At 45.0% G+C, this 16,645-nt stretch overlaps 1 protein-coding gene across 1 annotated transcript; it reads left to right on the top strand.

Moving 5' to 3' along the window:
* Positions 1-2,479: 2,479 nt before the first annotated feature.
* On the top strand, positions 2,480-10,053 carry LOC120028966 (retinol-binding protein 2-like). The gene is made up of 4 exons (XM_038974251.1): positions 2,480-2,552; positions 8,506-8,684; positions 9,397-9,498; positions 10,000-10,053. The coding sequence occupies exons 1-4, from the start codon at positions 2,480-2,482 to the stop codon at positions 10,051-10,053; spliced, it is 408 nt and encodes a 135-aa protein (XP_038830179.1).
* The last annotated feature ends 6,592 nt before the right edge of the window (positions 10,054-16,645 follow it).

Below are 16,645 nucleotides of genomic sequence, written 5' to 3'. Positions count from 1 at the left end.
TGTGGCTGGGTTCACCCTACACCAAGCTCATGCATTATCTATTGTCTTAATGCACTGTTTATGAGCTCAAGGTTACATTAGGAATATTAAATGACTATGGGCCAAGGCAGAAACATCATGCACATTACTGTAAACATATTATGGAAATATCATGAACATTACAGTAAACATAACATACAAATTACTGTAAGCATACCATGGCAAAAACATAATGCACATTACTGTAACCATATCATGGCAAAAACATCACGAACATTACTGTAAACATGCCATGGAAACATCATGCACATTACTGTGAAAATGCCATGGAAACATCTTGCACATTACTGTAAACATATCATGGCAGAAACACCATTCACATTACTATAAACATACCATAGCAGAAACATCATGCACATTACTGTAAACATACCATGGCAGAAACATCATGCACATTACTGTGAACATCATGCACATTACTGTAAAAATGCCATGGAAACATCATGCACATTACTGTAAACACACCATGCACATTACTGTACACATACCATGGCAGAAACATCATGCACATTACTGTAAACATACCATGGCAGAAACATCATGCATTTTTGTGTAAACATATCATGTCAGAAACATCATGCACATTACTGTAAACATACCATGCACATTACTGTAAACACACCATGGCAGAAACGTCATGCACATTACTGTAAACATACCATGGCAGAAACTTCATGCACATTACTGTAAACATACCATGGCAGAAACATAATGCACACTACTGTAAACACACCATGCAACAAGTTCTTCATATGCTTTAGGTTTGAAAGATACAGGCAATTATTATGTTCTCTTTGTTTAAGACCTTAAGAGAGGTTGAATTCTGTATACCCCCTCTCATGTTCACTTCCTCTCTCTCAATGTCTCTCTCTCTCTCTCTCTGTCTGCATGTCCCTCTCTCTGTCCCTATCTCTCTCTGTCTCTCTGGCTCCCCCCCTCTTCCTATCTCCTTTCGTTATGGGGCCATCACATAGGGCTGATAACAAAGTAATCAGCTCTTTCTCTCTCTCTCTCTCTCTCTCTCTCTCTCTCTCTCTCTCTCTCTCTCTCTCTCTCTCACACACACACACACACACACACAGACACTCTCTCACTCACAAATCAAATTGACATTGGCATTATTCATGACAAAGGACTTCAAGTCAGAAAAACGGTAGGTTATTGTAATTCGTTAGGAAGAATTAAAGTCAAAGCAAATACAACTACAAACCATTTATAGGTACAGAGGTAATTGGCAAATATGCAATCAGAACCGGTGAAAGTGTACAGAAAGGGTTTCCACTTCCCCTGCAGATTGCATCTAGCCTGGTTGCCAGATTAGTTTCCCAAATGTATTTATGTTTTATTGATTTATATTTTCGGGGGTAGATCAGCTTTGGCAGTGCAGATAGATTGTAGATTCCATCAATGTAATTGTCTGCATCATTTTCCTTCAACATATATTTTTTTGTAAAATATATTTTCCTTTATTATTTTCCCCTAACCCTACACACCCCTCTCCTAATTGGAGTAAACTAATGGACAACAACACTTAGGCTTCTACTTCCAGTTTATACATACTATATACATTTTACAGACACGTTGCACAGTTATCTGTTGTTTGTTTTAATCCCATCCCTAGCCAGTTTCCCTTAGCTAAATCATAAGAGTTAGCTAAAGCCCGTACACATCTGGCAACCAGGCTAGATTGCAGGTTAAATGCACATGTCAGTGTGTTGCTTTGACTTAACATGAAGAAAATAGTCAAATGTGCACTCAGTGTATTCTGTGTTTGAACTGGAAACCTATTCTTGTTTCAGAAGAGAGAAATTACTTTCTGACCTTCTCCTCAGCATTGCTTTTTAGTGTCTGCGTTGACAGGTGACCGGGGAACTAGCTCTCATTGCTTTTTAGTGTCTGCGTTGACAGGTGACAGGGGAACTAGCTCTCATTGCTTTTTAGTGTCTGCGTTGACAGGTGACAGGGGAACTAGCTCTCATTGCTTTTTAGTGTCTGCGTTGACAGGTGACAGGGGAACTAGCTCTCATTGCTTTTTAGTGTCTGCGTTGACAGGTGACAGGGGAACTAGCTCTCATTGCTCTAGCTGGCGCTCTCCATCTTGTTTCCTTTCGGCATCATTACAATGAACAAGGGATCCGGCTACCCTGTTAAGAGGCAGTGGGTTAGCTGACGCTAAGTGCCTCCAAACTTGACACACACTTGACACACACACACGCGCGCGCGCGCGCACACACACACACACACACACACACGCCCCTTCTCTTTCAAAGAAATAGAGTGTAATCAGGCGAACCCTGCCCCTTAATTCCACACGTAAACCGGCTGTATATAAAGGGTTGGGCCAATAGAATCTACCTCTTGCACTGTGTTTGCGTGTGAGAAAAATCCCCATAGACATATACAGGGCATATACAGTAACACAAACCCAGCCGGTGCCAAGATGCCTGCAGACTTCAATGGACAATGGGTGATGGTCACCAACGAGAACTTTGAGGATATCATGAATGCCATTGGTAAGCTGTTCTTCTAATGTCTATTGGAAAATAGCTGAGAAACAGAGATACAGACATGCAGAGAGAGATGGTGGAGAGGGAGGGCGGGAAGGGGTAAAGAAGAGAGAAGGAATTGAAGAGAAGAGAGAAAGAGTGTGTCGTGTGTGTGCATGTGTGTGTGCCTGTGTGCATATGTCATTGTGTTTGTGTGCAAGAGTGTGTCTGATTGAGAGGGGGATGTCGGAGATAACATTCGTGTAAAGACTATTTAAGTGTGTTAGTGAGTGAGATTGTGATAGACAGTGAGAGTGTGTGAGGGAGAGAGGAAGAGAGAGAGAAAGGATTCTCTAGTGCTGCTTCATTTACTTCCTGAGCTGCTGTCATGGCGACTTAACCTCCACTGTTTGTGTGAATGGCTCCTGCTTGTTACCACGTTGAATAAATATAGATTTACTCTTTTCCACATTTAACATCCTCCCCATTCCCATTCCCCTCCCGAGCTCTGCCAAGCGGCATCGGCATGTCGCTGGCAAGCGAAGGCCCCCATCCATCCATTCATCATGGCGTTGATCAACCCCAAGTCTTTTATTATTCACGACTTTATCTGCAATTCATAAGTCCCTCCCGCTCAACCCAGAAAAATCCCCAAAAACAAACAATCCATGGCGTCTCATTCCGTGTCGGTCTCTCATTTCCATGAGCGGATCGAAAATTACACCCATATGTAAATAGAGGGAGGAAGAAAAATATTTGGATGGGTAAATAAAAGAGCCTCATCAAAAAGAGAGATAGGTAGAAATTGAATTTGCACTTTGTGGCCAATGCAATATGAATATCAAAATGATATTTTGCAGGCTCACAGTTTATCTTATTTGGCTCTATTTCTGGTACAATGCCATTTTTAAAGGGTAAATTAGATTGTCAACAGAGCTTGTTTGAGTGGAATAGTAATTCTAGGACTTGAGCTGCAGTCTCACAACTGAAGAGGAGGACTGGTGGCTTATGCACAAGGGAGCACAATAAAAGGTATACTATACACACACCTCACTGTCCAACCAAGGTGAACAGAATCTATATGAAAACATACTTGATACTTAACCTGAGTGTACAAAATATTAGAAACACCTTCCTAATATTGAGTTGCACCCCCTGTTGCCCTCAGAAATGCCTCAATTCGTCAGGGCATGGACTCTACAAGGTATCGAAAGTGTTCCACAAGGATGCTGACCCATGTTGACTCCAATGCTTCCCACAGTTGAGTCCAGTTGGCAGGATGTTCTTTGGGTGGTGTACCATTCTTGATACACACGGGAAACGGTTGATCGTGAAAAACCCTGCAGCGTTGCATTTCTTGACACACCAGTGTGCCTGGCACCTACTACCATACCCCGTTCAAAGGCACTTCAATATGTTGTCTTGCCCATTCACCCTCTGAATGGCACATATACACAATCCATGTCTCAATGGTCTCAAGGCTTAAAAATCCTTCTTTAACCTGTCTTCTCCCCTTCATCTACACTGATTGAAGTGAATTTAACAAATTAAATTAAATGATTTGTCACATGCGCATCAGGTGTAGACCATACAGTAAAATGCTTACATACATGCCCTTAACCAACAATGCAGTTTTAAGAAAATACTTTAAAAAATGAAGAGATAAGAATAACAAATAATTAAAGAGCAACAGTAAATAACAATAGCGGGGCTGTATACAGGGGTTACCGGTACAGAGTCAATGTGCTGGGACACCGGTGTCGAGGCAATTGAGGTAATAAACTCAACAACAAAAGAAACGTCCCTCTTTCTGGTCCCTGTCTTTCAAAGATAATTAAATCCAAATAACTTCACAGATCTTCATTCTAAAGGGTTTAAACACTGTTTCCCATACTTGTTCAATGAAACATAAACAATTAATGAACATGCACCTGTGGAACGGTCATTAAGACACTAACAGCTTACAGACGGTAGGGAATTATGGTCACAGTTATGAAAACTTAGGACACTAAGGAGGCCTTTCTACTAACTCTGGAAAAACACCAAATGAAAGATGCCCAGGGTCCCTGCTCATCTGCATGAACATGCCTTAGGCATGCTGCAAGGAGGCATGAGGACTGCAGAAGTGGTCAGGGCAATAAATTGCAATGTCCGTACTGTGAGACGCCTAAGACAGCGCTACAGGGAGACAGAACGGACAGCTGATCATCCTCGCAGTAGCAGACCACGTGTAACAACACCTGCACAGGATCGGTACATCCGAACATCACACCTGCGGGACAGGTACAGGATGGCAGCAACAACTGCCCGAGTTAAACCAGGAATGTACAATCCCTCCATCAGTGCTCAGACTGTCCGCAATAGGCTGAGAGAGAGGGACTGAGAGCTTGTAGGCCTGTTGTTAGGCAGGTCCTCACCAGACATCACCGGCAACAACATTGTCTATGGGCACAAACCCACCGTCGCTGGACCAGACAGGACTGGCAAAACGTGCTCTTCACTGACGAGTTGCGGTTTTGTCTCACCAGGGGTGATGGTCCGATTCGCATTTACCGTCGAAGGAATGAGCATTACACCGAGACCTGTACTCTGGAGCGGGATCGATTTGGAGGTGGAGGGTCCATCATGGTCTGGGCGGTGTGTCACAGTATCATCGGACTGAGCCTGTTGTCATTGCAGGAAATCTCAATGCTGTGCGTTACAGGGAAGACATCCTCCTCCCTCATGTGGTTACCCTTCCTGCAGGCTCATCCTGACATGACCCTCCAGGATGACATTGCCACCAGCCATACTGCTCGTTCTGTGCGTGATTTCCTGCAAGACAGGAATGTCAGTGTTCTGCCATGGCCAGCGAAGAGCCCGGATCTCAATCCCATTGAGCACGTCTGGGTCCTGTTGGATCGAGGCTGAGGGCTAGGGCCATTTCCCGCAGAAATGTCCGGGAACTTACAGGTGCCTTGGTGGAAGTGTTGGGAAACATCTCACAGAAAGAACTGGCAAATCTGGTGCAGTCCATGAGGAGATGCACTGCAGTACTTAATGCAGCTGGTGGCCACACCAGATACAGACTGTTGCTTTTGATTTTGTCCCCCCCTTTGTTCAGTGACACATTATTCCATTTATGTTAGTCACATGTCTGTGGAACATGTTCAGTTTATCTGTCAGTTGTTGAATCTTGTTATGTTCATACAAATATTTACACATGTTAAGTTTGCTGAAAATTAACGCAGTTGACAGTGAGAGGATGTTTCTGTATGTACATTTATGAGTTTATGTACATGTAGGTAGAGGGGGGGCAATGCAAATAGTGTGGGTAGCCATTTCATTAGCTGTTCAGGAGTCTTATGGCTTGGGGATAAAAGCTGTTTAGAAGCCTCTTGGACCTAGACTTGGCGCTCCGGTACCACTTGCCGTGCAGTAGCAGAGAGAACATTCTATGACTAGGGTAGCTTGAGTCTTTGAACATTTTTAGGGCCTTCCTCTGACATCGCCTGGTATAGAGGTCCTGGATGGCAGAAAGCTTGGCCCTGGTGATGTACTGGGCCGTACGCACTACCCTCTGTATTGCCTTGTGGTCGGAGGCCGAGCAGTTGCCATACCAGGCAGTGATGCAACCAGTCAGGATGCTCTCGATGGTGCAGCTGTAAAACCTTTTGAGGATCTGAGGACCAATGCCAAATCTATTCAATCTCCTGAGGGGAAATAGATTTTGCCGTGCCCTCTTCACAACTGTCTTGGTGTGCTTTGACCATGTTAGTTTGTTGGTGATGTGGACGTCAAGGGACTTGAAGCTCTCAACATGCTCCACTACAGCCCCGTCGATGAGAATGGGGGTGTGCTCGGTCCTCTTTTTCCTGTAGTCCACAATCATCTCCTGTCTTTATCACTTTGAGGGAGATGTTGTTGTCCTTGCACCACACGGTCAGGACTCTGACCTCCTCCCTATAGGCTGTCTTGTCGTTGTCGGTGTTCAGGCCTGCCACTGTTGTGTCATGGGCAAACTCAATGATGGTGTTGGAGTCGTGCCTGGACGTGCAGTCATGAGTGAACAGGGAGTACAGGATGGGACTGAGCACTCACCCCTGAGGGGCCCCCGTGTTGAGGATCAACGTGACGGATGTGTTGTTACCTACCCTTACCACCTGGGGGCGACCCGTCAGGAAGTCCAGGATCCAGTTGCAGAGGGAGGTGTTTTGTCCCAGGGTCCTTAGCTTAGTGGTGAGCTTTGAGGGCACTATGGTGGTGAACGCTGAGCTGTAGTCAATTAATGCTATTCTCACATAGGGGTTCCTTTTATCCAGGTGTGAGAAGGCAGTGCAATAGAGATTGCATCATCTGTGTATCTGTTGGGGCGGTATGCAAATTGGAGTGGGTCTAGGGTTTCTGGGAAAATGGTGTTGATGTGAGCCATGACCAGCCTTTCAAAGTATTTCATGGCTACAGACGTGAGGGCTAAGGGTCGGTAGTCATTTTGGCAGGTTACCTTAGTGTTCTTGGGCACAGGGACTATGGTGGTCTGCTTAAAACATGTTGGTTTTACAGACTCAGACAGGGAGAGGATGAAAAGATCAGTGAAGACACTTGCCAGTTGGTCAGCGCATGCTCGGAGTATACGTCCTGGTAATCCATCTGGCCCTGCGGCCTTGTGACTTTTGACCTGTTTGAAGGTCTTACTCACATCGGCTGCAGAGAGCGTGATCACATAGTCATCTGGAACAGCTGATGCTCTCAAGCCTTTTTCAGCGTTACTTGCCTCGAAGCGAGCATAGAAGTTATTTAGCTCATTTGGTAGGCTCGTGTCACTGGGCATCTCTTGGCTGTGCTTCCCTTTGTAGTCTGTAATAGTTTGCAAGCCCTGCCACATCCGACGAGCGTCAGAGCCGATGTAGTATGATTCGATCTTAGTCCTGTATTGATGCTTTGCCTGTTTGATGGTTCGTCGGAGGGCATAGTGGGATTTCTTATAAGCTTCCGGGTTAGAGTCCTGCTCCTTGAAAGGAGCAGCTCTAGCCATTAGCTCAGTGCGAATGTCGCCTGTAATCCATGGCTTCTGGTTGGGGTATGTACGTATTGTCACCGTGGGGACGACGTCATCGATGCACTTATTGATGATGCCAGTGACTGATGTGGTGTACTCCTCAATGCCATCGGAAGAATCCCGGAACATATTCCAGTCTGTGCTAGCAAAACAGTCCTGTAGATTAGCATCTGCTTCATCTGACCACTTTTTTATAGACCAAGGCACTGGTGTTTCCTGCTTAAATTTTTGCTTGCAAGCAGGAATCAATAGGATAGAATTATGGTCAGATTTGCCGTCTAGAGGGTGATGGAGAGCTTTGCACGCGTCTCTGTGTGTGGAGTAAAGGTGGTCCAGAGTTTTTTCCCTCTGGTTGCACATTTAACATGATGATAGAAATTAGGTAAAAGCGATTTAAGTTTCCCTGCATTAAAGTCCCGGCCACTAGGAAGACCGCCTCTGGATGAACGTTTTCCTGTTTGCTTATTGCGGTATACAGCTCATTGATTGTGGTTTTAGTGCCAGCATCGGTCTGTGGTGGTATGTAGACAGCTACAAAAAATACAGATGAAAACTCTCTAGGTAGATAGTATGGTCTACAGCTTATCATGAGATACTATACCTCAGGCGAGCAAAACCTCGAGACTTCCTTAGATATCGTGCACCAGCTGTTGTTTACAAATATGCATAGACCCCCCCCCCCGTGTCTTACCAGAGGCTGCTGTTCTATCCTTTCGATAGAGTGTATAACCTGCCAGCTGTATGTTATTAATGACGTCGTTCAGCCACGACTCGGTGAAACATAGGATATTACCGTTTTTAATGTCCGGTTGGTAGGATATACGTGACAAATGACATCAATAAGGGATCATAGCTATCACTTGGATTCACCTGGACAGTCTATGTCATGGAATGAGCAGAACATCTTTAAATGTTGACGTTGTTTCACTGTGTTTCCTCCAGATATTGACTTTGCCACCCGTAAGATCGCCCGTCACCTGACCCAGACCAAGGTGATCGTCCAGAACGGAGACAAGTTTGAGACCAAAACTTTGAGCACCTTCAGGAACTACGAGGTCAACTTCACCGTTGGGGAGGAGTTTGAGGAGGTCACTAAGGGACTGGACAACAGGACGATCCAGGTAGGACCACAAGCACTCTGACCACGGTCAGAGAGACACGTTGTCACTGCACTCAGTCTCTCTCAGATTAGAATAAAAGAGACAATCATAAGCACTGCTGTGAGTTGTTGACCCTGGCTTTATGGAAACATACACACATATCTTCAACCTGGACTCAGGGGTAGACGTAACATAGCAAATGAAAATCCTTGACACTCAAATTAGTATGATATGTTACATTTGGTATGGTATTTATTAATTTATGGATATCCATCATCCATTTCCTATGATATGTTACAAATTACAATTCGTATGATATGTTATGAATAACATTTAGAACACAAAGCCATTAGCTTGCCAGACGTTATTAGCTTGCCAAGTTATATGCCCACTCAGCCACCCCGACCAACTACCCTCCTTTAGTTTTTGCCTTTAATAACCTTCTGTCTTATGCAACAATACCAAAAGTAACATATACTTATTTGAGTGTCCTGAATGTTTGTTTTTGCTACGTCTACTCTATGCTACCGACCTGATATCTTAGCTGTGGGGTATTTGGGCAAATGTGTGTCTACGGTAAGCTGACTGTTGTGTGTGTGTGTGTGTATGTGTGTGTGTGTGTGTGTGTGTGTGTGTGTGTGTGTGTGTGTGTGTGTGTGTGTGTGTGTGTGTGTGTGTGTGTGTGTGTGTGTGTGTGTGTGTGTGTGTGTGTGTGTGTGTGTGTGTTCTTCAGACATTGGTTACCTGGGATGGAGACAAGTTGGTGGCTGTGCAGAAGGGAGAGAAGGCTAACCGTGGCTGGATGCAATGGATAGAAGGAGACCTGCTACACCTGGTGACTGAGAGAAAGATGGAGGGAGGGGGGTTATAAAGAGAAGAGAGAGAGAGAAATGTCCTAGACTTCAACTTCAACAACTTCAACATGCCAGTTCCACTGCATTTTTTCATTGTTCCCCTCTAATTAGGGACTGAATTAGACCTGGGTCACCAGGTGTGTGCAATTAATTTTCAGGTAGAACAGAAAACCAGCAGGTTCCGAACATCGTAGCGTAAGAGTTGAGTACCCCTGACATATAGACTGTATCTGACATGACACCCTATTCCCTATATCAGGGGTGTCAAACTCATTCCACGGAGGGCCAAGTGTCTGTGGGTTTGTGTTTTTTCATTCATATTAATTGCACACACCTGGTGTCCCAGGTCTAAATCAGTCTCTGATTAGAGGGGAACACTGAAAAAATGCAGTGGAACTGACTTAGAGGTCCAGAGTTGAGTTTGAGGGGTATATGATATTTGATTGTCTCATTGTCTTTCTGGTCGTCTCTTTTTCTTTCAGGAGATCCACGTTGAAGACAAAATCTGCAAACAAGTATTCAAGAAGAAGCCCTGAAACATCTGACAAAACCTTTTTTTATTGTAAAATGACATTCATGTGTTTCTGCCTGCATAATTATGGAATGTACTTATGATGTGGTTGGACATACATTTAATAAATACTTAATTCATCCCAAGCAGATGGGAGGCATTGACTTTGGTCAATACATGAAATTAATATTTATATGGGTGTATATTGACCAGAGGTAACAGTACTTGCAAATAAAAACAAACAATATAAACTTGGTACATACTGTACCTTCTCAAATTAGCGTGTCATTGTGAAAGAACAGAACTATGTGTAAATATGCAAATCAATCCAAAATATTATACATTGTACCGTAGATGACCAGAAGAAGACATATATGAATAGCGTACAGTATATGACGTTAATCAGTTGGGTTGTGAAGGCCTGCGACCTTATCTACTACTTCACAGGGACAGATCTAAGTGATTATCACTGACAGAACACCAGGTCTACGAAACCTTTCAACATGCAACAGTGAGGAGGTGTGGACTTTGAATACAAGATTGGGAGATGATTCCTCACAGCACCCAGGGTTTCTTATCAAGACCTGATTGATTTGAGAACCTCAACAGAGGGTGCAGTTAAATGATTTAAAGTAGAACACATCGACCATAAAGCATCATAAGTGTAACGGATGTGAAATGGCTAGCTAGTTAGCGGGTACGCGCTAATAGCATTTCAATCAGTTACGTCACTTGCTCTGAAACCTAGAAGTAGTGTTTCCCCTTGCTCTGCAAGGGCCGCGGCCTTTGTGGAGCGATGGCTAATGATGCTTCGTGGGCGACCGTTGTTGATGTGTGCAGAGGGTCCCTGGTTCGCGCCCGAGGTCGGGGCGAGGGGACGGTCTAAAGTTATACTGTTACATTGATGCTGTTGACCCGGATCACTGGTTGCTGCGGAAAAGGAGGAGGTTGAAAGGGGGGTGAGTGTAACGGATGTGAAATGGCTAGCTAGTTAGCGGGTACATCACTTGCTCTGAAACCTAGAAGTAGTGTTTCCCCTTGCTCTGCAAGGGCCGCGGCCTTTGTGGAGCGATGGGTAACGATGCTTCGTGGGCGACCGTTGTCATATTGCAGAAACTCGAGAAATGGCAACAGTCTAACAATAACAGTATGGTATTCAAAAGAGTCATGAAGTCGCCGATGGATTGGTCATCTAACATACGTTACAAAACATATGTTAGTACTTGAATCTGCAACTTTATATAACGACTTTTTTGTAAACTGCCTTATCGCAAATGGCTACTGCCTGGGCATTTTCAGATCAGAGCGAATCGTTCATGCACCTCAAAGTGGTGGAATGAGCTTCAGTAAACAGACACGCCCCCGTATTAAACATCTCTGCAGGCTGAACAGTTGTGGTTCCACTTTGTGTAACTTTGTATCTACAGTAGGCCTACACGTGTATAGCTGTTAGAGGTTGGATACACTTCGTTTTATTGATAAGCATAGTCAGACTAATTTGAATAGATGTAAAAAATAAAAAAAAATAAAAAATTGTGTTTCTGTCAAAGGTAAGTGTTTCTGTTTCTGGTACCTGTTTCTGTCAAAGGTAAGTGTTTCTGTTTCTGGTACCTGTTTCTGTCAAATCAGATGTTTTATTTCTTGTTCCCGTTCAACTGATCTCCATATAAATAGGAATAAAGAGTAATCTGGTTAATATCGAAATAAGATACTGTGTCTAGTATTGTTTAAGTGAGGAGTCAGCCTCTCCGGTTGGACATCAAGCGGAAGCTGACCGCTCGGTCGGACCGTGTGAAGAGAGTGGACCTGCACCCAACTGAACCATGGATGGTTGCCAGCCTGTACAATGGCAGTGTCTGTGTCTGGAACCACGAGACACAGGTAAACAACATTCATTCTCATTTCATTTGTTAGGATTTAGGCCTTATTCATTCATTCATTTTTTGTAGACCTTGCTGCACATTATGTTGTTGAGTGAAATATGAATGGATTGTTTCTCTATGACGATGTTGACCATGGCGCTGGTGCTTCGTTTGAATCCCATGTCTGTGTAGACCCAGGTGAAGACATTCCAGGTGTGTGACCTGCCTGTGAGAGTGGCTAAGTTTGTGGCCAGGAAGCACTGGGGCATTGCTGGAGCGGTAAGTGTTATAACACCCTTATAACTGCTTAAAATGCATCTATCTATCCTATTCTATTCAGAGTTCAGTGTTTTCCAATATCTCTCTCTCTGAGTGCTGCAATATTTTGACCTTCTCTACCCTGTCTCCCTTCACCTTCTCCTCCCCTATCTCTTGTACTTCTCTGATCCTCCCCAGGATGACATGCAGATCCGCGTGTTTAACTACAACACTCTGGAGAGAGCTCACATGTTTGATGCCCACTCTGACTACATCCGCTGCATCGCAGTCCACCCAACACAACCTTACATCCTTACCAGCAGTGGTATGTTGTGTTTTTCTCTCTCTCTCTCTCTCTCTCTCTCTCTCTCTTTCTCTCTCTCTCATACTTTTCTCTCTCCCACTTTCTCTCTCTTTCTCTTTCTCTTTCTCTCTCTTTCTCTCTCTCTCATACTTTTTTTCTCTCCCACTTTCTCTCTTACTCCCTCTCTCTCTCTCTATATACATGAATTACAAACATCAATCATAGAATATTGTGAACATGAGTGTGTGTTTGTTTGTGTCCAGATGACATGCTTATCAAGCTGTGGGACTGGGACAGGAAGTGGTTGTGTGGTCAGGTGTTCGAGGGCCACACCCACTATGTCATGCAGATCGTCATTAACCCTAAAGACAACAACCAGTTCTCCAGTGCCTCCCTGGACAGGACCATTAAGGTACATACAGTACACACACACACACACACACACACACACACACACACACACACACACACACACACACACACACACACACACACACACACACACACACACACACACACACACACACACACACACACACACACACACACACATCTTTGTGCTTGTAGCACTACAGTTGTTGGTTTGATTATTGTTACGTTGAAGTGGTTGTAGATGTGTAATGTATGTGTCATGAATTCTATACATTTGTTGTAAATCTCTACCACTGCATTTCAGTAATGCACTGACGTATTCTTTGGCCCTTGGCTTTTGCAGTTGTGGCAGCTGGGTTCTTCCACCCCTAACTTCACTCTGGAGGGCCATGAGAAAGGAGTCAACTGTATCGACTATTACAGTGGAGGGGACAAGCCCTACCTTGTATCAGGAGCTGACGACCACCTGGTCAAGATCTGGGACTATCAGGTACACAGTTTATATACTCCTGAGTGGCACAGCGGTCTAAGGCACTGCATCTTAGTGCAAGAGGTGTCACTACAGTCCCTTGTTCGAATCCAGGCTGTATCACATCCGGCCGTGATTGGGAGTCCCATAGGGCGGTGCTCAATTGGCCCAGCGTCGTTCGGGTTTAGCTGGGGTAGGCCGTCATTGTAAAAAATAATTTGTTCTTAACTGACTTGCCTAGTTAAATAAAGGTATATGTTCTGTTTATTCCTTCCAGACTGGACAAATGTCTGGAGCTCCTCATTAAAACCAACCGGCTGCCAGAGGTCAGAACATACCTGCCCAGCCATGTGTCTAGGTACAGCACTGGCAGGTTGACGTTTAAAATCATGAATCTTGCCCTGGAGGCAGAACTGAGCAATTGCAGCTAGCCCATCTAGTGGAAAAGTCCAAATTGGCACCGTGCGTGTCCTGACCTCTCTCTGTGTCTCCAGAGTGGTGAAGCTGTGGAAGGAGAGCCTGGGGAAGGAGAGCCTGGGGAAGGAGAGCCTGGGGAAGGAGAGCCTGGGGAAGGAGAGCCTGGGGAAGGTGAACCAGAAGGCAGGTGATGAGTTGGCCAACCCTACAGACAACAGCAACCTGTTCCCCGGCCTACAGGAGGCCTTCCTGGCCGAAGACTACCTGGAAGAGACAGGCTGAGGCCCGCCACAGAGTACCCTCTCATCACCATGAGTAGATACACACACATCTTGGGCACATTGTGCCAAAACTTTTGCAAATGTTTTCGGGACATTTTTTTCTGTTTCATACAAATTTAACACGACCCTGATTAAACATGTTCTTTCCATCGTTCACTGAACAAAAATATAAACACAACACATAAAGTGTTGGTCCCATGTTTCATGAGCTGAAATAAAAGATCCCAGAAATGTTCCATACCCACAAAAGGCTTATTTCCCTCAAATGTTGTGCACAAATTTGTTTACATCCCTGTTAGTGAGCATTTCTCCTTTGCCAAGATAATCCATCCACCTGACAGGTGTGGCATATCAAGAAGCTGATTAAACAGCATGGTCATTACACAGGTGCACCTTGTGCTGGGGATAATAAAAGGCCACTTTAAAATGTGCAGTTTTGTCACACATCACAATACCACAGATGTCTCTGGTTTTGAGGGAGGGTACAATTGGCATGCTGACTGTAGGAATGTCCACCAGAGCTGTTGCTAGATAATTGAATGTTCATGTATCTACCATAAGCTGCTTCCAACGTCGTTATAGAGGATTTGGTAGTATGTCCAACCGGCCTCACAACCGCAGACCACGTGTATGGCGTCATGTGGGCAAGCGTTTTGCTGATGTCAACGTTGTGAACAGAGTGCCCCATGGTGGCGGTGGGGTTGTGGTATGGGCAGGCATAAGCGAACAAAATTGCATTTTATCGACGGCAATTTGAATGCACACATATCAAGATCCTGAGGCCCATTGTCGTGCCAGTCATCCGCCGCCATCACCTCATGTTTCAGCCATGATAATGCACGGCCCTATGTCGTAAGGATCTGTACACAATTCCTGGAAGCTGAAAATGTCCCAGTTCTTACATGGCTTGCATACTCACCTACATGTCACCCATTGCGCATGTTTGGGATGCTCCGGATCGACGTGTACGACAGCCATTGAAGAGGAGTGGGACAACATTTCACAGGTCACAATCAACAGCCTGATCAACTCTATGCGAAGGAGATGTGTCGCACTGCAAGGTGGTCACACCAGATACTGACTGGTTTTCTGATCCATTCCCCTATGTTTTTTTAAGGTATCTGTGACCAACTGTATTCCCAGTCATGTGAAATCCATAGATTAGGGTCTAGTGAATTTATTTCAGTTGACTGATTTCCTTTTATATGAACTGGAACTCAGTAAAATCTTTGAATTGTTGCGTATATATTTTTGTTCAGTATAGTTATGTTACTATAGTGTATTAGCAATACCTAGTGGTTCAATAGCAGCCGAGCACTACAGATACGTGCTGCACTGATGAAGGGGCTCAATGTGTGCGACCACCAGTAAAATACAGGTCAATGATTTGAGTCAAGGCAATACTTTACAGTTACCATAACTCTTTTATACCTCTGCCATTGTTTTCTAGTCAAATAATATTATAATAATGCTTATTATAATAGTATAAGCCTTGTTCCCTGTACTTGTAATAGTACTATTGTAATACTGTGCTGTTCTGTCTCTCTACTCGCTGTTCTGTCTCTCCACTCTCTGTTGTCTCTCCACTCTGCAGCCCAATGAGGATAGGAGTGTCCTGGAGGAATCTGCAGGCTATGTGCCAAAATCATAGACCTATCCCCAGCACCACTCATAGACCTAGCCCCAGCACCACTCATAGACCTATTCCCAGCACCACTCATAGACCTATCCCCAGCACCACTCATAGACCTAGCCCCAGCACCACTCATAGACCTAGCCCCAGCACCACTCATAGACCTAGCCGCAGCACCACTCATAGACCTAGCCCCAGCACCCCTCATAGCCATATCCCCAGCATCACTCATAGACCTAGCCCCAGCACTACTCATAGACCTATCCCCAGCACCACTCATAGACCTAGCCCCACTCATAGACCTATCCCCAGCACCACTCATAGACCTAGCCCCACTCATAGACCTATCCCCAGCCCCACTCATAGACCTATCCCCAGCCCCACTCATAGACCTATCCCCAGCACCACTCATAGACCTAGCACCACTCATAGACCTAGCCCCAGCACTACTCATAGACCTAGCCCAGCATCACTCATAGCCATATCCCCAGCACCACTCATAGACCTAGCCCTAGCACCACTCATAGACCTAGCCCCACTCATAGACCCAACCCCAGCACCACTCATAGATCTATTCCCAGCACCACTCATAGACCTACCCCCAGCACCACTCATAGACCTATTCCCAGCACCACTCATAGACCTATCCCCAGCACCACTCATAGACCTAGCCCCATCACCACTCATAGCCATAGCCCCAGCACCACTCATAGACCTATCCCCAGCACCACTCATAGACCTATGCCCAGCACCACTCATAGACCTATGCCCAGCACCACTCATAGACCTATCCCCAGCACCACTCATAGACCTAGCCCCATCACCACTCATAGACTTATCCCCAGCACCCCTCATAGACCTATCCCCAGCACCACTCATAGACCTATCCCCAGCACCACTCATAGATCTATCCCCAACACCACTCATAGACCTATTCCCAGCACCACTCATAGACCTAGCCCCACCACTCATAGACCTATCCCCAGCACCACTCATAGACCTAGCCCCAGCCATATATCCA

This window comes from Salvelinus namaycush, chromosome 34 (genome assembly GCF_016432855.1).
Source record: "Salvelinus namaycush isolate Seneca chromosome 34, SaNama_1.0, whole genome shotgun sequence".
Classification (NCBI taxonomy): domain Eukaryota; kingdom Metazoa; phylum Chordata; class Actinopteri; order Salmoniformes; family Salmonidae; genus Salvelinus; species Salvelinus namaycush.
This window is presented reverse-complemented; position numbering and strand designations above follow the sequence as displayed.